Source organism: Mus caroli, chromosome 1 (genome assembly GCF_900094665.2).
Source record: "Mus caroli chromosome 1, CAROLI_EIJ_v1.1, whole genome shotgun sequence".
Classification (NCBI taxonomy): domain Eukaryota; kingdom Metazoa; phylum Chordata; class Mammalia; order Rodentia; family Muridae; genus Mus; species Mus caroli.
This window is the reverse complement of record NC_034570.1, coordinates 165,827,903-165,854,095: the sequence shown is the minus strand read 5'-3', so window position 1 is coordinate 165,854,095 and position 26,193 is coordinate 165,827,903. Positions and strand designations below refer to the sequence as shown.

At 40.7% G+C, this 26,193-nt stretch overlaps 1 protein-coding gene across 2 annotated transcripts in view; it reads right to left on the bottom strand.

Moving 5' to 3' along the window:
- Wdr64 (WD repeat domain 64) overlaps window positions 1-26,193 on the bottom strand; it is a 115,450-nt gene that overhangs the window by 52,616 nt on the left and 36,641 nt on the right. For both annotated transcript variants that reach the window (XM_021175403.1, XM_021175408.1), the window contains exons 9-10: window positions 16,866-16,945; window positions 4,708-4,847 (exon numbers count right to left, since the gene is read on the bottom strand). In XM_021175403.1, coding sequence (XP_021031062.1) covers window positions 4,708-4,847; window positions 16,866-16,945 — 220 coding nt within the window. The remainder of the gene's footprint in view (window positions 1-4,707; window positions 4,848-16,865; window positions 16,946-26,193) is intronic.

Here is a 26,193-nt window from a genome sequence, read left to right as displayed (position 1 = left end):
GAGTTTGAAAAATTAAGCATTGTATACTTCAAAGGATGCATGTTCAGGTCCAGCAGTGGCTTCTGGCTTTTCTTCTGGCAAGCTTCACATCTTTGCTATTAGCCAAAGGCGTTAATAACTACTTTTTTCCCCTTGATGAGTGTTTGTTAGAGAGTAAGCCGAGTGTTAGGAGTTGATATCAGTCAGATTCATAGAAAGGAGTACAGCATTCCAATCCAAAAAAGCCACAACATTAACAAGGCACTCGGCATTCATGCACACACAGTGACTGGAGAATCAGGAGAGGGGCTTCTCAAATACAATGACCAATGGAAGTGCTATTAATATCATAGCAGAGCACAGACAGATAACAGGATGATGGGTCACCATGTCGCACCATAAGTACTCTTTAAATGGAAACATGAGCATTGTGACACAGTGCAAACCTCATCATTAGAGCCCATCCTCAGAGTCATAGTGTCATTTAGATGGAGTGAGCAATTTAGGAACAGATTAGTCTATCATAAATCAAGGGTGTCTGGGATCTGACCTGCCTTTCTAAATGTTACCCAATGGCCACAAGAGGTTAATTACTGAACCAAATTGGGTTGACTCAATGAATTGCACGATTTTATATTGTAAGGATTCTCGAAATGTATGAGATGATGAAGCCCTTTGAGAGACATCATCAGCCAGTCCCACAACACCCAGAAGAAGCTCCACTCCCAGGCTCTCTTACACGCCCAGGACCACAGGATCTCAGGATCCCAGGATCCTAGGAGCTTGGTCACACCAGGATCTCAGGGTCCCAGAGGCAGCTGGACTCCCAGGACCTCTGACACACCCAGGATCTCAGGATTACAGGATCACAGACTCACAGGATCACAGAGACAGCTGAACTTTAAGGAGCTCTGATATAGCCAGGATCACAGGAAGGACAGGCTCCAGTCAGATATAGCAAGGGCAGGTAGCACTAGAGATAATCAGATGGCGGGAGGCAAGCATAAGAACGTTAAGTAACAGAAACCAAGGTTACTTGGCATCATCAGATCTCAATTCTCCCACCATAGCAAGTCCTGGGTACACCATCACACCAGAAAAGCAAGATTCAGATCTAAAAATCACTTCTCATGATGGTGATAGAGAACTTTAAGAAGGACATAAATAACTCCCTTAAAGAAATACAGGAGAACACAGGTAAACAGCTAGAAGCCCTTAAAGAGGAAACACAAAAATCCCTTAAAGAATTACAGGAAAACACAACCAAGCAGGTTAAGGAACTGAACAGAACCATCCAGGATATAAAAATGGAAATACAAACAATAAAGAAATCACAAAGGGAGACAACCCTGGAGATTGAAAATTTTGGAAAGAGATCAGGAGTCAGAAATGTAAGCATCACCAACAGAATACAAGAGATAGAAGAGAGAATTTCAGGATCTCAGGGTCCCAGAGGCAGCCTGACTCCCAGGACCTCCAACACACCCAGGGTCTCAGGATCACAGGATCCAAGGCAGACACTACCTCAGAGTAAAAGGGTCATACAGACCCTAAGAGAACACAAATGCCAACCCAGGTTTCTATACCCATCAAAACTCTCAATTACCATAGACGGAGAAACCAAGATATTCCATGATAAAACCAAATTCACACAATATCTTTCCATAAATCTAGCCCTTCAAAGGATAATAAGTGGAAAACACTAACACAAGGAGGGAAACTTGAGATTTCTCAACTACACCCTAGGAAAAGCAAGAGAGTAATCTTTCAACAAGCCCAAAAAAAGATAGCCGCACAAACATAATTTTACCTTTAACAACAAAAGTAACAGGAAGTAACAATCACTTTTCTTTAATATCTCCTAATATCAATGGACTCAATTCCCTCCAAAATACATAGACTGGATATGTAAACAGGACCCAGCATTTTGCTGCATACAGGAAACACACCTCAGTGACAAAGGCAGACATTACCTCAGAGTAAAAGGTTGGAAAACACTTTTTTCCAAGCAAATGGTACAAAGAAACAAGCTGGAATAGAATTTTATCAAATAAAATTGACTTCCAACCAAATGTTATCAAAAAAGATAAGGAAGGACACTTCATACTGGTCAAAGGAAAAATCTACCAAGATGAACTCTCAATACTAAACATGTATGCTCCAAATGCAAGGGCACCCACATTCATAAAAGAAACTTTACTAAAGCTCAAAGTACACATTGCACCCCACACAGTAACAGTGTGAGACTTCAACACCCCACTCTCAGCAATGGGCAGATCATGGAATCAGAAACTAAACAGAGACACAGAGAAACTAACACAAGTTGTGAACCAAATGGATCTCACAGATATTTATAGAACATTTCATCCTAACGCAAAAGAATATACTTTCTTCTCAACACCTCGTGGTACCTTCTCCAAAATTAACCATATAACTGGCCCAAAACAGGCCTTAACAGATACAAGAAGATTGAAATTATCCTATACACCCTATCAGATCACCACGGACTAAGGCTGGTCTTAAATACCAACAAAAACAATAGAAAGCACACATACACATGGAAGCTGAACAATGCTCTACTCAGTGATAACTTGGTCAAGGAAGAAATAAAGAAATTAAAGGCTTTTTAGAATTTAATGAAAATGCATATTCCCATGTAGAAAAATCTTATCTTTCTGATATATGTCTCTGTCTACCATCTTGCATGAACATTGGGGTTACAGATGCTAATGCTACACATCTGGCTTTTACATGGGTTCTGGGAATTCAACTCAGTATAAATTTATAACATCCATCAACTTCTTTTTACACCAAATGGAAACTACTACAGAAATTCACAACTCATCAAAATACCGAGAACAGACCATGGGTATCCAACACCAATCAACCCAACTACAATACAACCCACACTTGAGACTGAGGGAACCTAGAAGAAGGAGGCAGGAGATTATCAGAGTCAGAACACTAGCGTCTCCCCCAAGATAGTGACATTTTATATATGTCAAGGAGATGTGCCCATGAAATCCCAACAATACAGTCACTTAATCAAGACCTGCACAATGACAGCACTAGTTGACAAATCCATTTGGATGGAGAAAATCTCACGGGGCCGCACCCCAGGATGAAGAGATAAAGCCAGGTAATGGCTGCTGAGAGAAGGAGACACAATCTTCTTCAGGGCTGAGCCCTGGTAACTGATCCAATCCCAAACAATCAGTCCTAACCACACACACGAGGAGCAACGGTAAAAGGACTCAGCAGATTGTATATATCCATGTGTAAATACATGTAGCAAAATAAGGATGAATTTGAGAGGGTGTGTTGCTCAATGGGAGGAGTTGGGGTGGAGAGGAGTAGAAATCATGTAAATGTAGCTCTCTCAGAAAGAGATGTAATCGCTATTAGAACTAGCCACACTCATTTAACTTATTGTTCCTAAAACGTTTAAATAGATTGCATTTAATCAAGCAAATATATTTTACAAATGTATTTTACAAATATTCAAGAGTCTCATTTCTCACATTTATAACTTATTTTTTTTCTTTCTGTATTACTTTGAACAGGAGGAAAAGAAGGTCCAGAGACAGGCCCAAAGTGGGATCCAGCTCAAGGGGAGGTCCCAAGGCCCGACACTATTACTGAGACTATAGAGTACTCACAAAAAGGGATCTATCATGACTGCACTCCAAAAGACCCAACAAACATCTGAAAGAGTCAGATGCAGATATTTGAATATTTGAATATTGATAGTTGTTGAATTAGGGAAGGCTGAAAGAAGCTGAGGAGAAGGGCAATTCTGTAGGAAGACCAGCAGTCTCAATTAATCTGGACTCCCAAGGTCTCTCAAACACTGGACCACCAAACAGACAGCATACACCAGCTGATATGAGGCCCCCAACACACATACAGTAGAGGACTTCCAGGTCTGTTTTCATTCAGAGATGAGGCAGCCTCAAGAGACATGAGGCCCCAGGAGGGGTGGTGGGTGGGGTAGGGGCATCCAAGTGGAGACAGGATGGGGTGGGGAGGAGGTGTGGGATGTGGAGTAGTCAGAGGATGGCTGGGGTGGGGTGGGGAATGGAATATGGAGTGTAAAAAATAAATTAAAAATAAAATTAAATTAAAAAAAGAAAAACACAGAAATCCTTGGTTTTTTTGTTTGTTTTGTTTCTGTCCTTGGTGATGACAAAGTTATCTAGAAATGGAGCCTCTGGTGTTTTACCACAGAGGAGAATACTATCTTTTCTTTACAATATGAAGGTTTTTTAAACATGTCCTCTCTTATACTGTACAGTGGCTGTTCTTCTCTATGCTGACATCGTTTTTCTCAGCCACCATCAGTTCTTTCAGAGAAGAAGTATGTATGCATGCATGTGTCCATGCGTGTGTGTATATATATGTATATATATATATATATATATATGCATGTATATATGTGTATGTATGTATGCATGTATGTGTATATAAGCATGTATGCGTTCATGCATACATACATATGTGTATGTATGCATGAATATATCCATATATGTATGTGTGTATATATGTATGTATGTGTATGTATTCATGTATGTGACCAGGTATGCATGCTTGTATGTAGATATGTATGTATGTATGTATACGTCCATGTATACACACACGTGTGTGTGTATGCATGTATTCTAGGCCTCCATGTAGCTGATCTTAAGAACAAAGAGGCTCCTTTTGGGTCCATTATTGTTTTCTTGTTACCTTTGCAGAGGAAAGGCTGATGACGTGTTGCTCCTTCTCATTGCTTGCGATCTCAGTGATGCTGAACATGTGACCCACCAGCTTCCCGACTGGCTTAGTGCTGATGTTGGGGTGCCACAGCCGGAGGACTTTATCATCTCCTAAAAGGACAACAGTGACAGAGGCTTTGTAGTCTCCAAGGTTAAAACATGTCCTCATTTTATTTCTGTTGCTGTAATGAGACAACTTGACCAAAGCAAGTTAGGGGAGAATGGATTCGTCTTAACTGACAATTTCAGGTTTGAATCCATCAGAGCAGGGGCGTCAAGGCAGAAGGAAATTATAAAAACACACCCACAGTCAAGAGCAGAGAGAGACAAATGAATGCCTACTGCTCATTTAGCTTTCTCTGCTCCTTCGCCATGGGAAATGCGGTGGCCCACTTTCAGACTGGGCTTGCCCACATCAACCACTGCAACCGAGAGAATCCTTACAGGTGTGCTTACAGGCCAACTGGAACTAGGCAACCCCTCCCCGAGATCTTCCTTCCTGGTGATTCTAGGTTGTGGCAAGGTGACAATTAAAATTCGCCGCCACAAAAAGCATCTCCCACTCAGTTAGATCTATCTTCCTAGCAAACCACAACCCACATGTCTCCGGAGGCTTCCTTCTCTGAGTGGCTGGTGAGGCATTAGCCTTCTTAGGGCTCTGTCTCTGATCCCTGTATGTTCTTGATTCAATACTTCTCCACTCTGTCATACACGAATATATTATTTATACTTTATTTACTTCCAAATCGTATTTCAAACAGCTGGTCTTTTGTTTTTACAGCCTGAAATTATGCAAACATTATGATAATAAAAGAAACCACGGGGAGAGGCAAACTGCTTGCACTCTTCAGCAGGGGCAAATCATCTGTCTTTTATTTTTCCATTTTCCTTCTTCCTACGGAGCCACAAGCACAAGCCATTTATACGCCATAACTATGATGGCATAGTTTTTTGTCTTTTAATTGTTATATCATCTGAGTACATAGCAAAATAATAAATCAATATAGAAGGCTGACACTGTTATACAAAAAGACAAACAAAAATCAAAAAGGTCTTCTTCCAGCTTGCCCTCTCAAGCCCCAATTTTTAATTCTATTCCCTATAGGAAGTCATTGCTAATAATTTTTGCAGTTTATTTGTGTGTGTGAGTGTGTGTGTGTATACAACCACCTGTGTATGTCAGTGTGAACACCAGAGGTCTATTTCAGGTGTCTTATTTTGGAGTCAGGGTCTCTCTGAGTCTGGAGCTCTTTTTTTTTTTTTTTTTTTTTAGCTAGGTGGGAGCCTGAGGAACATGTGTGTGTGTGTGTGTGTGTGTGTGTGTGTGTGTGTATGTATGTATGTATGTCATAACGGTTCAACATTCACATACAGGATATGATGATCAGAATGATATATTTTATCATAGATATGTGTATCTCTTTGTTGGGAACTTTGTAAATCCTGTCTACTGTGAAATACTAAAATAAGTGCTTTCATTTAAAAATCCTGTCTAATGTTGAAATAGTCAACTAATGCCCTTCAGCTATAGTTATGCTTCTGTGCTGCAGAATGTTGAAAGGCATTCCCGGTGCCCAACTGTGTGCCTGCAACCATCAACCACCTGATCTCATCCCTCCTCCCCTCCACCCTTCCCAGGCTCTGATAGCTACTATCCTATATGCTCTTTAAGATCAATTCTGTAATTTCCCATTAAAATGTAGTATTTGTCTTCCTGTGTTTCCCCTATTTCATTAGCATGACACTCACAAGTTTGTCCATGTTGCTATCAATGATGGAAAAGCCATACTTTTTTATTTTTATAGTTAAGTCACTTTCCCTTGATAGTTCATACTCTCTTAGCCATCATCTATGATGTATAATTCTCTGGTTCTGGATTTTTCCCTTTTACTTTATTCAGTAATGCTATAATAAACCAACAACAACAACAACAACAACCACCACAACAAACAGCTCATCTGCGTGTTCAAATTTGTTTCTTACATTCGTTGCTAACAGTAAGTTTTCAGAAGTAGAAACATTATGTTAAATCATGTTTATGACTTTAAAGTGCACTGCCAAGTTGCTTTCCAAAATGCTTCTACCACAACACAAGGCCAGTAGCTTTGTGGTCTGACCAGCATGTGGATGCTGGGATTTAAACTATAAGCAACTTGGATGCAACTAAAATAAAACATGGATGCTGACAAGCAAACTCAGGTCCCTGTGCGTCTGTAGCATGTGCTCTTACATGAAGCCATCATCCCCCAACTCCTTCATCCCACTTTCTGTTATATTATACTGAATACATCATATCGAAATCACTAAACTGAATAATTTAATACTTTAAATCATCCAATCCTTAGGAGTTCTTGTAATATAAGGATGCTAGATCATACTACTTCAAGAATATTGTCTTGAAATTCCATAATACTTTTATGATTCAGCTTTCAGGATGATGTTTAATGAGTTATTTGTGAAATAGAAAATCCAATATCTCAAAAAATCTATATTTTAGAAATCATTACACAATTTACTCTTCTTAAAAATATAAATAAGTTATAGCTACGCATTTGTGCACATAATAAAGGCCACTTAAAACAAGTAAATTCCAAAATAATATGACACTGGCAATGAAAATATCTTTCTTCTTAGTTATATGTAATCTGAACTCTGGTGTTTATTCACTGAAAGTTAGTACCTAACCACCCAACTGCAAGGAATTCAGTTAGGTGCCTAGGTCTTGCATGTGGAGCAAAAATAGTCAGTTTCCACATGCATGTGTGTGTCACTCATAAGTGTGTGCTTGAGGGTTTTCATAGTGCAGGTACACACCTGCCTCAGGGTACTTGAGGAATTCAGAGGAGAACCTTTGGGTACCATTCTCTCCTTTCTACCTTGTTCTAGTCAGGCTCTCATAACCAAGGGATAATTATATATAAATCCTAAAATTCAACTTATCTATTTTACTTTATCTGCTAGCATGCATTTGGCCACCCACAGGACTGACTTGCCTATAAAGGCTAGAGACTTTTTGTTTAAGCAGACATACCCATGCTGAATATGCCATCTCTATATGGGAGACAACTGGGTGAGTTGGTACCTAGATATTCATAGGTTAGCCAAATGTAAGAGATTCCAGCTGTTTTGTTGGACCCCAAGAAAAAGAATTCTAGTGTTTTCTCTACCCTTTTCATTCTCTCCTAATCCAATTCTTCAAGAATGTGCCAGAATACCTCCATACTTTACAAAAGAACTGAGCATCATGTCAATGTGCCATCCCACTACATAATCATTAGATATTAGTTATTTATAATGAATAATCTACTAGACTCCTCTTTGAGACAGCATGCTCTTCTGGCTTCTGCTATCCTACCAGGTAACACATAGTAAGAGCTCATTAAGTAGTTATTGAGATATTTCTTGGTTGCCATGAGAAGTTCCAGCTTGGAGGTTAAGTGTTAAGTGCCAAAGGATGGTGGTCAGAAGAACATGCATTGGACTCAAAATGGAACCTTTGTCAGTTCATCTAGTTCCTTTGTGAAGGTCAACTGTTTTTATCTGGGTACTTAGATCTTGAAGTAGTATGGGAAGAAGGCTGAAAAACCAAGACTCAGATGGTTCTTATTTGCTATGGACCAAATTGTGCCCTCTCAAAATCTATGTAGACACCATAACTATCAATTTGAGCATATCTGGGGAGGAGGCTAGCATTAAATAAGGTCATAAAGATGAGGTCTTCATAAGAAGAGGAACAAGGTAGCTTTCACCTCATCTCCCTACCACATGAGGAGGCCACTTATATATACACCACGGAGATGGTCCTTATTAGGAGGTGACCATGTTGATACTTTGATCTTGGATCAAACGCCTCCAGAACTAAAAGATAATAAAATTTTGTTGTTTAAGCTACATAATCCATCGTATTTTGTTATGATGGCTCAATCTTATTAGTTCAGCAACACAGTATTAGAAGGTAGATAAGCAGGAAATTCTTCTTATTAGATATTTTCTTTATTTACATTTTAAATGTTATTCCCTTTCCTGGTTTCCCCTCTGAAAATCCTTTATCCCATCCCCCTCCCCCCTGCTCACCAACCAACCCACTCTCACTTCCTGGCCCTGGCATTCCCCTACACTGGGGCATAGAGCCTTCACAAGTTCAAGGATCGCTCCTCCCATTGATGACCGACAAGGCCATCCTCAAGCAGGAAATTCTTAAATTTAAGTGTTAAGAGCAAGAATCAATCTTTATTGAAAGATTTCTACCTACATGAAAAATTTCTGGATCTTGAGGATACATAAATTCTAGATATTATTCTTCCCCCAAATCTACTTTAAAATGATATTTTTACTTATTTATTTTGTGTGCACATGCATGTAGGTGGAGTGGAGATCATTTGTGTGCTATGGTTCAGGTGTTGAGGTCAAAGGACAACTTGTAAGAATTGGTCCTCTCCTTCTATTATGTGCATCCCAGGGTTGAACTCGGGTTTGGCAAGTTTGGGGGCAAGTGTCTTTACCTGTGACCCAAGATCTACTTTTTAGGAAAAACAAGTCATGTGCTTTTAACCTGAGGTGTGGCATTTCCTCTCTAGTGCTCCCTCAGGTCTCCCTTCCTGATTCCTGATGGAGTCAAGAAGTTTTATTCCCATGCTCTCTGGGCCTGAGCCTTCAGCAGCACTAATCCTGTGTTTGTGGCTGTTTGTTGTTCATATGATGAGCTTGGGTCAGTCACTCGTGGTGATTCTTGACAAACAACTCTTGCATGATTTCTGCTTGTTAAGTAAGTTTTAATGTGAAATCTAATGTATTATTTATTAGTTCTCCAAAGATCTTGCTCTACTAGTGCAATTAGCATATAGCACAGTTGTTTTGTGAGAATAAATGAGCTTATACATGTCTAACTGAACAGATCCTGACTGTTTTAAGTCCCTGGTTTGTATAATGTTGGGGGAGGCAGTGGGAGAAGCTTCCACACAGATATGTGAAGTATGATTCTTGATTTGAAGTGTTTATAATCTAATATAGCCACAAGTCAAGTGAGAAATATTTAGAGATAAAGTATTCATAGACAAATTCAAATATGAATAATCAAATATTTATATCAAATATAATTTATTACTTTTTCTATTTATATCATAAATTATGGTTCATAAGTAGTTGATTACCTGTTGTGTTATTTTTTTATTTAACTCATTCTCTCTTTTTCTCTCTCTCTCTCTCTTTTCCTAAGCAATGATTTAAACAAAGCTACTCATCGAAGACAGGCTTTTCTTTCTTTTAGCAAACTCATCTCTGTTGTCTTCATTTAGTCCCAGGGCATCACTTTAGATGAAATGAGCTGGCTCAGATCACAGAGGACAGTGTGGGAGAGCACCCTGGTGTACAGCATCACAGTGTTCCAGATCACAGAGGATGATGTGGGAGAGCACTCTGGTGTGCAGCATCACAGTGGTCCAGATCATAGAGGATGATGTGGGAGAGCACTCTGGTGTGCAGCATCACAGTGGTCCAGATCATAGAGGATGATGTGGGAGTGCACCCTGGTGTGCAGCATCACAGTGTTCCAGATCACAGAGGATGATGTGGGAGAGCACTCTGGTGTGCAGCATCACAGTGGTCCAGAAAGGAGAAAACCAGGCTGAGGGCAAAGATAGTTGACTCAACCTTAACTCTACAAGCTGACTAGCTGCATGGCTTTTGGCAAATTATTTTCTTTGCAGGGGCCTCCATTTCCTCACGTATAAAATGATAATCTTTCAAGATTTTGTCCTGCTCCATTTTTAGCTGAAGGCAAGGTCACTTCAGAGAGGGTAGAGAGCAAATTCACATTGTTATAGCAATGAGGAAGCCTTGGGGGTTCAGTTACATGCTTCAAAGCAATAATTCCAATAACACAGTATTATATCACCCTCGTTGCTTTTCACCAGCAACAGCTAAGATGTACGGATATTACTAGGCATGTTCCAAGATTTGCCCCTCAGGTTCACAAGTATTCCTAACATCAACTGCAGTATTCCTGAAGTAGGTGTTACTACTGTCGGGGGAGGTGAGGCTCTCCGTGGAAGAAAGTCTGTGGCTTGTGTATTGTGGGCTTTCAACAGAGATCTCTGGCCCGGCCTGGCACAAGAGTTCCAGGGAAGGGAAGTAAGTGCAGGCAGGGAGGGGAAGTCGCTTCCACCAATTCTGCTGCTGCAGCTGGCTCCACCTCCATCTCTGCCATGCCTTCCAGGGAATGAAGCCCTGCACTGAGTCAGGTGGGGCTGGACTGATGAGAGGCCGACTAGTCAGTGAGGAGTGCAGCTTCAGGTGGCACTTAGGGAAAGCAGACATCTTTTTTTTTTTTTTTTTTTTGGTTTTTCGAGACAGGGTTTCTCTGTATAGCCCTGGCTGTCCTGGAACTCACTTTGTAGACCAGGCTGGCCTCGAACTCAGAAATCTGCCTGCCTCTGCCTCCCGGGTGCTGGGATTATAGGTGTGCGCCACTTCCCGAGTGTTGCAGCTCTTAGGACAGAAGGCTCAGACAAGATGGAATAGTTCTCACACCACCTCTAATCCTTCCAGATAGGATTCTTATATACAGTTTGGGGATGGGAAAGGGTCTGAAAACAGGTTCTTCTCATTGATTTGGTCTGAGAGCTTTGGGGAAACCTTATTTGTATGTGGGAGGGCTTGGTGCTGCTCTTACAGGACTGATGGCCACATACCTCTCTGTGGGTTTTTTTGGGGGGGAGAGGGGGCTGTGGAAGGCTGAATCTGTGACAGGAGCCAGGGGCCCAGGAGGTGAGGTTGAACACCTTCTGTCCCATGCAGGCTGAAATCACCACCCACTGGGTCACTAGGGTTCTAGACCTTTGCTGGACCGGGGACCAGGCTATCTGTGCACAGCCCACCACCCCACAGTGTATCACACAAGGAAGAATACAAGGGATTTTTGCTTGAGTCCCAGTCAGTGTATAAGGATATGAAGCAAAGCTCTAGGCTGAGTCACTAGCCAACAAAAGTATTACTCCGGGGGAAGAGTTGTTTACAGTTACTGAGAATTTGCAATTTCTAATAGAGTCTTTAGTAACTATGACAGTTCAACAGATTGTGCACAGTAAAAAGTAGCAGTTGCTCATTGATCATCCTAGAACACATTTGATTCTTTTCACAACAGCCTCTTGACCAGGGTTTTGCCTGTGTGCACTGTGGAGGAAATAGTCTTCCCTTATCTACCTCCCGAGCAGGCCTACTGCTTGTGTGGATGCTGAGTCCTCATACAGTATGTGTGGTGCCCTACAGAATGAGCGGAAAGGCTATGTGAGGCCACATGATATGGAGCTCTCGAGCTATGCAATGCTTCAGTTATATCTTGTATTCCGTTGATTCAGGCTCTGCCTTGTATTAGTGCTGTCTAGACTTGTCTTATTTCAATTATTAGATTTTGAATTTGTGAAGGTTAGGAACACAATCTGATGTTCCTAACACAGTCTGATGGACCAGAGTTCCTCATTATTAACAGTTGCATAAAGATACTTGAATATAACATGAAAAGAATGTACACAGTGCTCTTGAGTTATCAGAGGTGGGAGTCCAGGGTTTTTATGTTCAGAACATTCCAAACGGGGTGCCTAATTCTTGAAATGATAAATGAAAACAATATTGACTTTTTAAAACATGTGATGATCAACAAATAATGCTTAGAAACTTAATTTTTACTTACTTATTTATTTTGTTGTTGTTGTTTGTAAGTACCCAGTCTTGGTGGGCATTTGTTTGTTTTGCATGCTGTTTGTTTGTTTCCTGAAGAGCTCCTGTTTTTACCAACTTCATCAGGGATCCTAGCACACTTGCAGAGGCTGCTGTGCTGAGCAGAACAGTACTTGTGCATTCGTAGTCAGCAGCAGCACATGCGGTTTAGAGGCACACGGCTGAGTCACTAATCAACAAGAGTATTGTCCCAGGGAGGGAATGTTTGTGTTTTCTACCAATAGAGCCTCTGCATCTGTGGGAATTAGGTAACTAGAGCATGCTGGAAAGTACTAGCAGCTTGTGGGTCATGCTGTTCGACATTTGATTGCCTTCATGAGAGCTCAAAACCCCATAATTCATAGTATTTCTAAGCTGAACTTGAGGAGTCCATACTATGATCAACACTAAGGTTAATGGCATGAATGCCGGTATCTACAAACAGTAAAGTCATTCCCAGAACTTTCACAAAACATTTTCCCTTGGGATTGATTACAAAACTATGCTTACAAAGAATCCAAAAACTGATATTCATGAAGTTTTGCTCTCTTTTGTATGTGAGCAATGAAAGGTCGTTAAGATGAATGTCTTTCTTCTTCATGTTTAGAATCCTTTGGCCAGCTATGTGAACACTGTTTAGTTAAAGGATTTGTTCTCACTAGGATGCTAGGCTAATATTTTTATATAATTGCAGACCTTCCCTGATGAGGCGGTATCTATTGCAGATTGATTCTTAGACATTGCTATAGTTTGGATCTGGAATGTTCCCCCTTGAGCCCTGTTTGAACTGCTGTTGAGAACTAGTGAGAGCTTTGGGAGGTGGAGCCAAGTGGAAGGACATGAGGTCTTTAAAGGAAGGCCTTTAGAAGGGAGATGGGGAACAAGGCTCCTTCCTCTTTCTCTCTATTTGCTAGACGCCATAAGGTAACCAGGGCACTGCCATGTTTTCTGGCCATGATGATCTGCCTCTCTATAGGCAGGGCCCAGTCACAAAGGATTAAAGGTCCTGGAAGTGTAAGCTGAAAGAACCCTTCCTTTCTTTTAAATAGATTGATTCAGGAAACCTGTCATGTTAATGAATGATGATTAATGATGATTAGCATGGTGTGCTCAGTGCTTCATCTACCAGATCATCTACTGGAGCCCCTCCACTTCCTTCTGGCTTGCAGTGTAGTCTTGGAATTGTACCTGTGTACCCATTTCCAACAAGATAAGATAAGATAAGCAAAGACAGTTATCAACTCAGGAAAAGGTTACAGGGGTCAAGAAATCATGATGTGGGAGCCGGAGAGACCGCTCAGCGGTTAAGAGCACTGACTGCTCTTCAGTGGTCCTGAGTTCAATTCCCAGCAACCACATGGTGGCTCACAACCATCTGTAATGGGATCCGATGCCCTCTTCTGGTGTGTCTGAAGACAGCTACAGTGTACTCATATACATAAAATAAATAAGTCATTTTTTTTTAAAAAGATACCTGAAAGAAATCATGATGTGATTTTCCATCTATAGGAAGTACTCTAGCACTTGTTCCTGTGTATGATGTAGGCTTTGGCAGAGTCTCCTTTAATAGTCAGTGTAATGAGACCATGAGTGATTCAGATGCCCCTGTGTTCTTGGAATTGCACAGGAATTAGGTGTGAGGAAACATTAGGGCCACACACTGGTCTGCAGACATCTCCTCTGCATGCCTTCCTTTCTCGTCTTCATGCTTTTAGTTGAAGGCTCACAACATTGCAGTGATGGTTGCCTTGTTCTATTTTTAAAAAGCTTTGTTCTATTTGAAGCTGTTGCTTTCTATAGACTACCCAGTAATATTTGGTAAAATTTTAAAAAATAGTATTTGGAACATAAGCTAATTTCAAAGAAGTATTTTTGAAATGCTAAAAGTAGGATATAAATTTGAATGTAAAGTGTAGAGTGTACTTGAAAATATGAGCTTTAGATTCTCAGAGATTATCTCACCTTGGAATAATAATAATAATGTCGTAGGGTTTCTATTGCTGTAAAGGGACACTATGACCATGGCAACTCTTATAAAGGAAAACATTTAATTGGGGCTCATTTACAGTTTAGAGAATTAGTATATATTGTCATCACGGCCAGGAAGCATGGCAGCATGAAAGTAGACATAGTGCTTGAGGAGTTGAGAGTTCTACATCTGGATCATCAGGCAGCAAGAAGAGAGAATGACACTGGGCCTGGCTTGGGCATCTGAAACCTCAAAGCCCACCGCAGTGATACACTCCACCACCAAGAGTAGAGCTGTTTATACTTAGCAACACGGGTGCTTCGGGAGTTTCATCACAACAGAATCACTACCAACGTGATTTTGCTTATATACTCTAAATGGACTGGACTGGCATTTATTTTTAAATACACTTTATTTATTTAATTTTTTTGAGTGTGTATATGGAGGGGTACATGCATCACAGTGCACATGTATGTGGAAGTCAGAGGACAACTTGTGGGAGTCAGTTCTTTCCTACCGCCATGCAGGTTCTGGAATTAAACTCAGGAGGTCAGGCTTGGCCCAGAGCACCCTTATTCACCGAGTCATCTCACTGATCCCCAACACTAACATTTATTGAGAACCTATTAGTTCTAGGCATCCATTCATTGTCTTAATTCTAAACACTACCATATGAAACACAGTTTTCTTATAAGCAAGTAGTATCGCTAACTCCAATCAAGATGAGCTTGAAGCTCTGAGGGGTAAGTAGTCTGCCCACTGCACAGCCTGGTAGTGGATTTATACCCAGCTTGACTCCACAGCCCAGACTCATTGTCATCACAGTAGAACAGAGCAGGAGTCTGAGCCCAAAGATTAGTACTGTCCCCCACCTTCCCATTAAGCGCCCCATGCTGCCATCCTTCCCCTTGCTCTTGGCAAAGGGCCAGTCCCACCTTCTACCTTACTATCCCTTGGCCTCTCCTGTGTACTGGTCTATTGTCTACTGTCTCTGTTAACTGGCTCTTGACCTTTCTGATCATAGACAGGAACTCTAGGATTTCTTTCAAATTGGGGAGCTCATGGTCTCACACAGAAAAAAACACACATCCTAGAAAAGTTAAAGTCATAAAGTCATAAAGGCAAACTATGAAACACAATAATAAAGCAGAGGAAAATTCCTTTCACAGATGCTTGGGCTAAGAAAGGTGTTTTGTTTTATTTTTGAGATTATAGTAAAATTATATTATTTCTCCCTTCAATTTCTTTTGTTGTTACATGCACACACACACATACATATATATATATATACATATACATCCTGCTCAGTCTGAATAATTTTATTTATATGTATGTTTTGGGAGCTGACCATTTAACACTGGACAACCAGTTCTTCCCTAGAAAAGACTATTTCTCCCACTCTCAGCATTCTCTAGATGCTTGTAGTTCTTTGTGTAGAATTGAGGCCTTGTAGTCTGTACTGGCTGGTTGAGCGTCAACTTGATACAAGTTGGAGTTATTACAGAGAAAGGAGCCTCCCTTGAGGAAATGCCTCCATGAGATCCAGCTGTAAGGCATTTTCTCAATTAGTGATCAAGGCAGGAGGGCCCATTGTGGGTGGTGCCATCCCTGGGCTGGTAGTGCTGGGTTCTATAAGAAAGCAAGCTGAGCAATCCATGGGATGCTAGCCAGTAAGTAACATCTCTCCATGGCCTCTGCATCAGCTCCTGCTTCCTGACCTGCTTGAGTTCCAGTCCTGATTTACTTTGGCGATGAACAAAAATATGGAAGTGTAAGCTGAATAAATCCGTTCTCCCTAACTTGCTTCTTGGTCATGATGTTTGTGCAGGAATAGAGACCCTGAGTAAGACATGGTCTTTCACTCTGTCCACTTTGGTTGTCTATTATTGTCCTGGTTCAGTTCATGTGCAGACAGTCAGGTTGGTAAGACCATGGGTGCAGCTTCTGACATTACTAAGAGATGCACCTCACAGCAAACTCCCTGATCCTCTGGCTCTGATAACCTTTCCAGACCCTCTCCCTCAATGTCCCTGAGCTTATGTATGGGAGTGTTTTATAGATATATCCATTGGGACTGGGCTCCACAAGTCTGCTTTTTGGCTGGTTGTGTTTTTCTGCAATGGACCCCATCTTTTGCAAAGAGAAGTTTCCTTAATACTTATCAAAGGGTAAGGACTAATCTTATCTGTGGGTATAAAAACAAATGTTTAGAATGTAGTTGAGAAATTATGCCGGTTAAGAAAAGTGGTGGTTGTAGCTTCATCTCCAAGGTCCATGACTTTACTAGCTCTAAAGGAACGCTTTGTTAAAGTATGACTCCATATCCAATACCTCAGTGAATGGAACAGAACACTTAAATTATTCTAGAAGGTGATTTCTGGCCATTCAACACAAAAAGAGCCCTGTGAGAGAACCAGAACAATCTATGATGTAAGCTGTCCTTTTACCTCCAGTGACGATCACATTTGCTTTACCACAGTAGCAGAAACTGTTGGCTCCTCTTGGCATGGCAAATTCTCTGACAGGCCTGGGAGACAAAATTAGATGTGAAACATTAATTGCAATTTAAAATAGATTTTGCTTAATGGGCTCATTTCTAAATTGCTGATAAATCTATTTAGCCATAATAACTCTGATACGTAGTGGCAGAATATTCATGGAGGTACAGAACCTCTTAATTCCCTGTTTTAGTTGGGGAATTTCCCCAAGACCCGTGGACTAAAGACCCTAAGTTAATGGTGCAATGAAAGGCAGTAGAGCCTCTAACAGGTGGGGCCTAATTCCGAGGGATCAGGATACCGAAATACTCTTTCTTGCTCTGCCTCATGACTGTTGTGAGGTGATGAACAGTCTGCTCCACAATGTGCCTTCTTCCCCCACCACCCCTGCCATCATGACATGGTAGAGCAAGCCCAAAAGTAACAGCAAGGACCAAATCAGCAAGGACTGAAACTTCCAAAATTGTGAGCCATAATGACCCATTTTCCTTATGTTATTGATTGATCTGTGGTACTTGTCACAGCAGTAGAAAACAGACTAAATATTTAAAAACCATTCTTAGTTTGTCAATGTTACAAATGCTGCTGGCACACTGTACTTTGCCCTTGGGCCATTGTTTTCTGATTCTTGCTTTAGGTATGGGAACATAAAACTTGAATCAGTACTATTAGGGCTATGATTGTTTTCAAATTCTCTTCTCAAAGTGCCTTTTAGTACTTTAGATCTTAGGATAATAAGAAAGGGAGATGAAGGTCTACTAAGCACTCAAAGTTATAAGCACCAAAGCAGGCACTTTCCTAGAGCTGATTTAAATGATTTAATGTCTATGAAAGTCTTCATTCCCTTTCACAGATGGGAAAACTGAGGCTAACTTGAACCTATAGTTATAGACTAAGTGCAGGGACAGAAAGTAGCATTGTCCCATTCCTTAGCAAATTCATGGAACAGCATTGCCATAGATACTCTCTGCACTATCATACTCTGCCTCTGAGCTGGGCAACTAGGAAAAAGTAATTTGAGCGTTTGTTTGCTCACTTGTGGGAAGCTGCCACGCTGTGACAGGGCTGGCGTTCCACCCTCTCCTGCTACAACAGGACAGCATGTTAGGTGGTACAATTAACTGCGCACATTCATCAGCTTCCTCGTACATAGTTCTAATTCTGAAAAATCTGTACAAAATAATAACCAGTACACCCATCATTTCTCATATGAAAATTTTCTGAGAGTTTCTTTTCCTGCCTTTTTACGAGATATGCTGATTCCCGTTTCAACAGCCAACCAATTATGTATTTGTATAAATACAGTTTCATCCGAAGACTCATTATAGGAAATTGCAGAAATAGGAACATGTTGCATTAGGAATGGAGGAACCCAACTGTGCCCTTGTGATGGCTCTTTGGTAGCCATGGCAGTCCAGGAAAACATGGTCACAAGCATCACTTGAGAAATCTCTTCAGCTTCTAGATTTAGAAAGAAAGGCCCGAGAGAGAGAAGAGGGCACAGCTGAGAGGGTCCTGGAACATCTGATAGATCAAGGGGTGCTGTTTGCTGAGGTTGTCTGAGTATTTTTATCTCCTTGCTTCCTGGCTCTAGCTGTAGTCAGCAGAGATGTAATTACCACCCACCAAATTCCAAGAGAGACGGTAAATATTAGGAAGTCCAGGATTCATCTGGAAGACAGACTCCTGACTATTGTGAAATAGATGCTCTTTGTAGCAAACACCACAGTGCACCGGCTGGTTGGAAAGTTAAACTTGCAAGATAATCTGCTTGTAAGTTTTAAGGACCAGGACTGTAGGACATTATGCAGCACAGGTATGAAAGCTTCCTACAACATGGTGTGTGTGTGTGTGCACGTGTGTGTATGGAATAGAAAATAGGGATAACAAAAAAGTAAAACAAGAATGTGAAAATATTACTAAACCAACTGTACTGGCTATTTTTGTGTCAACTTGACACAGCTGTCAGTTATCACAGAGAAAGGAGCTTCAGTTGAGGAAATGCCTCCATGAGATCCAACTGTAAGGCATTTTCTCAATTAGTGATCAAGGGGGAAAGGCCCCTTGTGGGTGGGACCATCCCTGGGCTGGTAGTCTTGGGTTCTATAAGAGAGTAGGCTGAGCAAGCCAGGAGAGGCAAGCCAGTAAAGAATATCCCTCCGTGGNCTCTGCTCAGCTCCTGCTTCCTGACCTGCTTGAGTTCCAGTCCTGANTTCCTTTGGTGATGAACAGCAATGTAGAAGAGTAAGCTGAATAAACCCTTTCCTCCCCAACTTGCTTCTTGGTCATCATGTTTGTGCAGGAATAGAAACCCTGACTAAGACACCAACTCTTTTTATAAGGTTACCACATACTACTGTGCCACACAGAAAACTCTATTAATTTTCTGCCTAGAAGCAAATAGCTATCCAGTCATATTTTCCCTGACAAATGGTCAGTATCTGATCCGAGATAAAAGATCCTCTATGTGTAGATTTCTGCAATAGTCAGTTGTCTGTTCATGAAGATCTCTGTTGATGTACTGTCTCCTAAGAACAGTCTCTCCTGAGCATCCCACCAAAACAGTGAAAGCTATGCCAATGCCAGCACTTCATTTCTATTGTTTGTTTACTGTCTGCCTTTCCCACTGGAGCATGAGCCCTGTGACAGCAGAATAGGTCTTTATTTTTAATTCTTTTATTTTTGAGATTATAATTCCATCATCTCTCCTTTCCTTTCCCTCCCTCTAAGGCCTCCCCTACAGCCCTCCTTCATCTCTTTCAAATTCATGGCCTCTTTTTACATTAATTGTTGCTACCTACACTTATGTATATACATAAATGTTTCTAAATGTAACTTGTTCAGTCTGTATAGTTTTATTCATATGCGTGTTTTGGGGGCGCTGACCATTTGATATTGGAAAACCAATTGTCGTGTTCTTCCCCAGGGAAGACTATTTCACCCATCTCAGCGTTCCTTAGCTGCTTCTAGTTCTTTGTGTGGGGGCAAGGCCTTGTGGACTTTCCCTCATCAACTCTGACACGCCCACTGCTGTTGTTCTTGTTCGGCTCACGTTCAAGTGGTCACGTTGGCGAGACCTCGTGGGTTCTGACATTCCTAGGAGACACAGTCTCACAGCAACTTTTCTGATTCTCCGGCTCTTTACCTTTCTGCATCCTCCTCTTCGATGGTCCCTGAGCCTTAGGTGTTGTGAGTTATTTATTGGGATACATCTACTGAGACTGGGCTCCACAACTCTGTGGCTTTGTTTTGTTTTGTTTTTTATCGGTTGTGGTTTTCCCGTAATGACTTCTGTTTATTTGAGCAAAGTTCCCTTGATGAGAAGCAAGGACTACACTTTCCTCTGGCTATAAGACAAAAATATTTAGAAGTTAGGAGTTGTATTGGCTCTGTAGGTTCTTCTCCAAGATCCATGACTTTGCTAGCCTTGGGTATTTGGCTAGGTTTCCAGTACTTGGTCTGGTTTCATTCTTGTCCAGTGGCTCTTAAACTAAAGAGCTGCTGGTTACTGTCTAGGCCTGTGTGTTACTACTGCATCCTTAGGGATATGGTTCCATGCTGGCCACTGCTGTGATGTGCAGGCATCATAGTTGGGTAGGAATATCAATCGCTTCTCTCCTTTGCAAGCTTTCACACACCTTCTGGTACCATGAAAGCCAGTCCTCAGTGAGAAGGCTTTCATGTTGGCTTTAATTCAGGAGGCATCTGGGCCCTGTTTCTGAAGTGTATGGTGTTTTCAGCAATAGAAACTTACTTTCTAACTCTGGGGTTGTGGCAATAGCAAGCAATAGCCTGGGGTTTTTTTGTTTTTGTTTTTGTTTATTTGTTTGTTTGTTTTGTGTACCAGTACATTAGTGCTTGCAACTGGGCTTGGTCTACAGTAGACATACAGTAAACATTAAGAGTTTATGAAATGATAACCGGGCATAATGGTGCACGTGGGAAACAGAGGCATCAGATGTCTGTGGTTTGAATCGAGCCTGGTCTACACATAGTAAGTTCTAGGACACAAAGAGCTACATAGTGAGACCCTGTGTCAAAACAAAACAAAAGTAACCACAAAAAGAGAATTTTAAAAATGAAACAGATCCCTCTCATTTAGTTATTTATTTTTTTATCCTGTAGATTATCAGTTCTGAAAAATTCTGAAAAAAAAATCTGTTCTTTCTCCATGCCTACTTCCATTGGTAAAAATCAAATCCTTACTACTTTTTAAATCTTCCATATTTTCTTCAGTTGATTCTTCTTTTTTTCACTTGCATTTCTCTAATCCATTATCTAACTGAAAGTTAAAATGACCCTTAAAATGATTCTATGCCCTCCTCAGTGTGTGTGTGTATAGAGAGGGTGGTCTTCCCATAGCTTTGAGTTTAAAATTCTAGTCCTAGGAGTTGGAGAGATGGCTCAGCAGTTGACTACTGAGTATTCTTCCAGAAGATCTGGGTTTAAATCCCAGCACCCACATAGTACCTCAGAACTGTCTATAACACCATGATCTGACATCTTCATACAGATATTCATGGAGGCAAACATCAATGCACATAAAATGAAAAGAAATTATTTTAAAAATTCTAGCTCTTGTACAACTCACAGGCCTTTTCCTGCCTGCTTTGTTCAGCTTTTCTTTTCTCAGCTCGTCTTTCCTAGGGCTCCGGTCTAGAACTCACTCTTCTCGGTTTCATGTGCATTTACAAATGCTATGTCCTTAAAGTGTCTGCCCACTCCTACACACCCACTTACTTTCCCAGGCTAACTGTAACAAGTTTTCAAAACTCAGCATACAAGGCATCTCTCTCCTTCAAGAACTCTTCCCCAAGACTGCCCCCTCCATCCTGCCTGGAGGTGTGGTCAGCATTCTGTCTGCTCGTTACATCCACACTGCAATGCTCATTGCCCTTTATGGGAATGCTTTATTTATCAGTTACTAGCACATGACCAAGGACTTAGTCTCTTTCATCTTTAATTCATAGAATTAATAGCAGCAGCATGTCAAACACAGTATGTCATCTGTTGTTAAATACTAGGTATTCAGCTTGTTCTACAACTTCTATGGGAGTCATCTATGTTCAAAATATGCAGTAATCAAAAATAGAATGTTGAATATAGTACTTATCTTACTTTCTTATAAAGATATATCCTAAAACAGAATTAATGTGCAGCAAACACGAAGGGAAATATGTGAAAAAGGACTGCCAAACTTCCCTTCCAGAGTCTGGGAAAGGTTAGAACAATTCTCTGGGGTAGGTGTTCTCTGACCCTTAAAGAATCAAGAAGTTTGTGAAAAATAACTTAGAAAGGTTATCTCGGCCTCCAAACATGAACAAATTCCCAACATGGGCTATCTAGGAAGCAGAAAGCAGCTAAGGGTTTCAGGGAGCTAAGTAAAAGGCTACAGGGTAGGGGTGCATGAAGTGGAAGGGAATTCAGGGACAAGTCCACAAACTTTGTGCTGTATGCAGATCTCAAAATATAGACGGTTATTGAGATGGCTGGATGATCTTTTCTGCAGACCATATGAAAAGAGCCTGGGAAGTAGAAGGGAGAAAGATAAGAAGATAAAACAGACTCAAAAATATATTATTGTGAGGTAACATATATAACTTGGTGCTTGGTGGTAGAGGTAAAGGTGGGGATCATAAAGAACAAAGAGCTATAAAAGGTATAGGTATCCAGCTGGGCTAATGGGCTGATGCTTATGTCACCAGGCAAAATGTAATATGGTAGAGTCAGTGTATTTTGAATGGTGGTTCCTATATAGCCATTTTAATTCAAGGGGCTATGGAATCTTCCTGTAAACTAATAAACATGTACACTTAAGTCTAAGTATCAGTGTGTGAGGAAAGATGTCAATCATCCCTGGGAAGCCTTAAGACAACAAAAGCGAAAGATTTTGATGATAGAACTCTCAAAATTCCATTGCCTTGGGCAAACACGATATGAAAGCTCACATTAATAAAGGATGAACAGCAAGATACAAACTCCTGGACTTCTAGAATCCAGAAAAACAAATTTGTCACAAGTAAAATGAGAAATGCTCATGGCCTGGGGCTTGATGATTACCAGGAGCAGGTTGGTCACCACTTAGAGGGCTATGGATGGAGGTAGACACATCAAGTGCAGGCAGCAAATGAAGAATTCTCTTTCTAAAATGACTTAGAAAGGAAGAAAAGATGTTTTACAATCATGAGAAGGAGCCTGTTGGCTAAGAAAGTTTCCTCAGAGCTAGACGTGGAAGTTTTTGCCTGTCATAACCTTTGGGAAGTGGAGATAGGACTGGGAATTTAAGGCCAGTCTCTTCCATGTAGGAAGTTCCAGGTCAGTCTGGGGTACATGGTCACTCAGAACAAGGCAACTCAGATACAGTCATTACAGGTTGAAAGTACAGAGTGAAAGAGTGGCAAGATCATGGAGAAGACAGATGGGATTGAGCAAAGGTCTTCAGTGACCAATCAGATACCTCTCGCCCTCTGTAACAAGTGAAGTAAGGGTGACCCTGGACAGTCTTGAAGGTTGTTGTGTGTCAGAAAAATCTCCCCCGAGGCCCTAGATATGTGGCATCATACAGAAGGATAGAATACTCCATGGAGAGCAGAGGGGTGGGGAAGTCACTGAGGCAGGTGGTCGAGGAAGCAGATCAATATCTGGAGAGGAGGCTAGGAGTGGAGATTTGTGACTCTGCTAAGCTAAAGGGCTAGGATTTGGCTGAGTGATGTGGTGGGTAGTCAGGGGTATATGGCACATGCAATGATGAACTATGAGCTCAGGAGCCCAACATAATGCCCAGTGAGGAAAGGCAATGAAGGAGAAGAATGAAAGGGATGAGAACAAAGCAAGAAGGCTCAGTGAGGTCACTTAGTGGATATAGCAGAGCTATGTCTTTAACATGGTTCAAAGTTCCAAGACAGTGATGCTGGGGTTTCTGAAGAGATGAGGTCTAAGTGGAGGGTCAGGACCTGTGATGCTGCGGCAGCTAAGTGTGCTGGTTAGTTTTAAAACCAACGTGCTACAACCTAGAACCAATCGAGAAGTTATGATTAATCAAATTTGCCTTAGGGTGTGTCTGTGGGAGATTGGCTTGGTTGCTTCAGAGGAGAACCCAGCCCAGGTGGATAGCACCATTTCACAGGCTGGGCTTGGAACTGTATAAGAATACAGAAAGTTGCTGTTGGTCAGGGTATTTGTCAGTGCAACAGGAATGGAACCAGAACATGGAGTTATTTGTTTCTACTTTATCATGTTATCGCTGACAATAGGTAACAACCCTTACCTTGGCGTTATTCTCTTAAGAAGGAAGAAATACAATATCTCATACCTCTAAGTCCAGATACAGTGTGCTTCTTCACATTTGCTGTAACTTGTTGATAAAGTCATGGCTGACTATATTTTCTCTTCATTCTTTCATTCTAACTCATGCTGGAAGATGTCTGACCTCTCTGAGCTTTGCAGAAAGCTAGCATTTAACACTCCTATTTCTGAACTTCTGTATGTATTCCCAAAGTGTACCATGGTTCTTAAGACATTGCTTGGCATCGCTGGCTATCTCCCTGTGTGCTAGTGTGCTGGTGTGCTAGTACTTTTATTTGGGAACTAACATGGAAGAGAGCCATTGCTTACTACTGTTTGCAAGTCTCCATGATATATTTTATTCCCACCATAACTAATCTTGAATATTAATTGGTAAAAGAAACAGAACTATATAGCATTGGATAGTATCTATATTTTCTGGAGATGGAAAAACATCAAGAAACTAATTGTAAACTACAGTAAAATAAATGAGAGGCAATAGGGGTTTGGGATTTATTCTACATTTAAAAAATATATATATATATATATAATTGGATTGTGAGTTAATATCATTTAACTTTTAGCAGTGGCAGTGTTTAACAAAAGTTTGCCAAACCCCTGAACTCTCAGGGGAAGAGAGCTAGCTCTACAGAATACCCCTAATTTCATGTCCATAGTTGGTTTTCCACTTAGATTTTTAAACAGTTAGAGGCCATGGCTTATACCTGTTGACTAAATATCTGCTGACTGGTGGCTACGATTCTGGAGTAAGGACTGCCTCATAGGATCGATCACTGCATGCCTCTGGCTGCCAGTAACTTGCCATAACTACCTTTGAAGAGTCCTGGAATTGTCAGCACTGGTAGGTAATATTGTGGCTCCAAAATTGTTCTCCTTGGAAATGACAGCTGGGCAAGGTCATGTGCTTCTTCTGTGGGACCATGAGGGCCTGGTATAGTTCCATACAGTTGAAGGGAATCTTGAATGAGTACAGTCCTTAGTGAATGTGTATTTTGACACAGGCATGACCTGTCAAGGACTCTGAGACCAGTTGGCTCATGAAAGGGACAAAGCCATTGCCCATATGGATCAGGCTAAAAAGAAATGGCAAAGCTTTTCTTGGGAGTCCATGTATGAGTAGCCAGGGTTCCAGGACCCAAGTTTGGTAGGTTGAGGCACATATGTTTCACAATGCACAGTCATGCTCTTCTCCAAGGCTATATAACCATGTCATGAATTGCCAACACAGGATAATATCAGACTAGATATTCAATTGTAGTGATTTCTCAATTAGTTTGTGTTTCAGAAATATTTCTGAAATATACCAGCATGCACTCACTTGCAATTAATTATGTTACAGAAACTAAATAAAACTTTCTAATTAATTGCATCATTCAAGTGACATTTGTAGAACTTAATCCAGTATCAGGGAATGAAATTATTTTTAACATGCTATGAAGCTTTTCAATTGATTTCTCAACGTGATAATTTTATAGACCAAAATAAACAATTGCAGCATCTAAGTAATGAGTACAGAATACAGGTCTTTCATAAAATCTATAATATTTATAAAAGAGAAGATGTAAGGTCATCTGAGAGATAGGTAGTCTATACTATTAAATTTCTAATTCTTAGTCCTATACTTAAGCTTAGCTAAGAGTTTAAAAAAACTCTTCCTTGTCATGTTAAGAGGTTGTTTTTGTTTGCTTGTGTTTTGATTTTTGATTTGCCTTTTCCACCCATTATGTGAATGTCAATTTTATTTCTTTATCTTTATTTAGATATAATATATGCCATTATATAGAAGATATAGAGTATATAAAATATTTATAATATATTATATATAAGAATTTATTTTTTAAGATTTATTTATTTTTTTTTTTTTAAAGATTTATTTATTTATTATACGTAAGTACACTGTAGCTGTCTTCAGACACTCCAGAAGAGGGCGCCAGATCTCGTTACGGATGGCTGTGAGCCACCATGTGGTTGC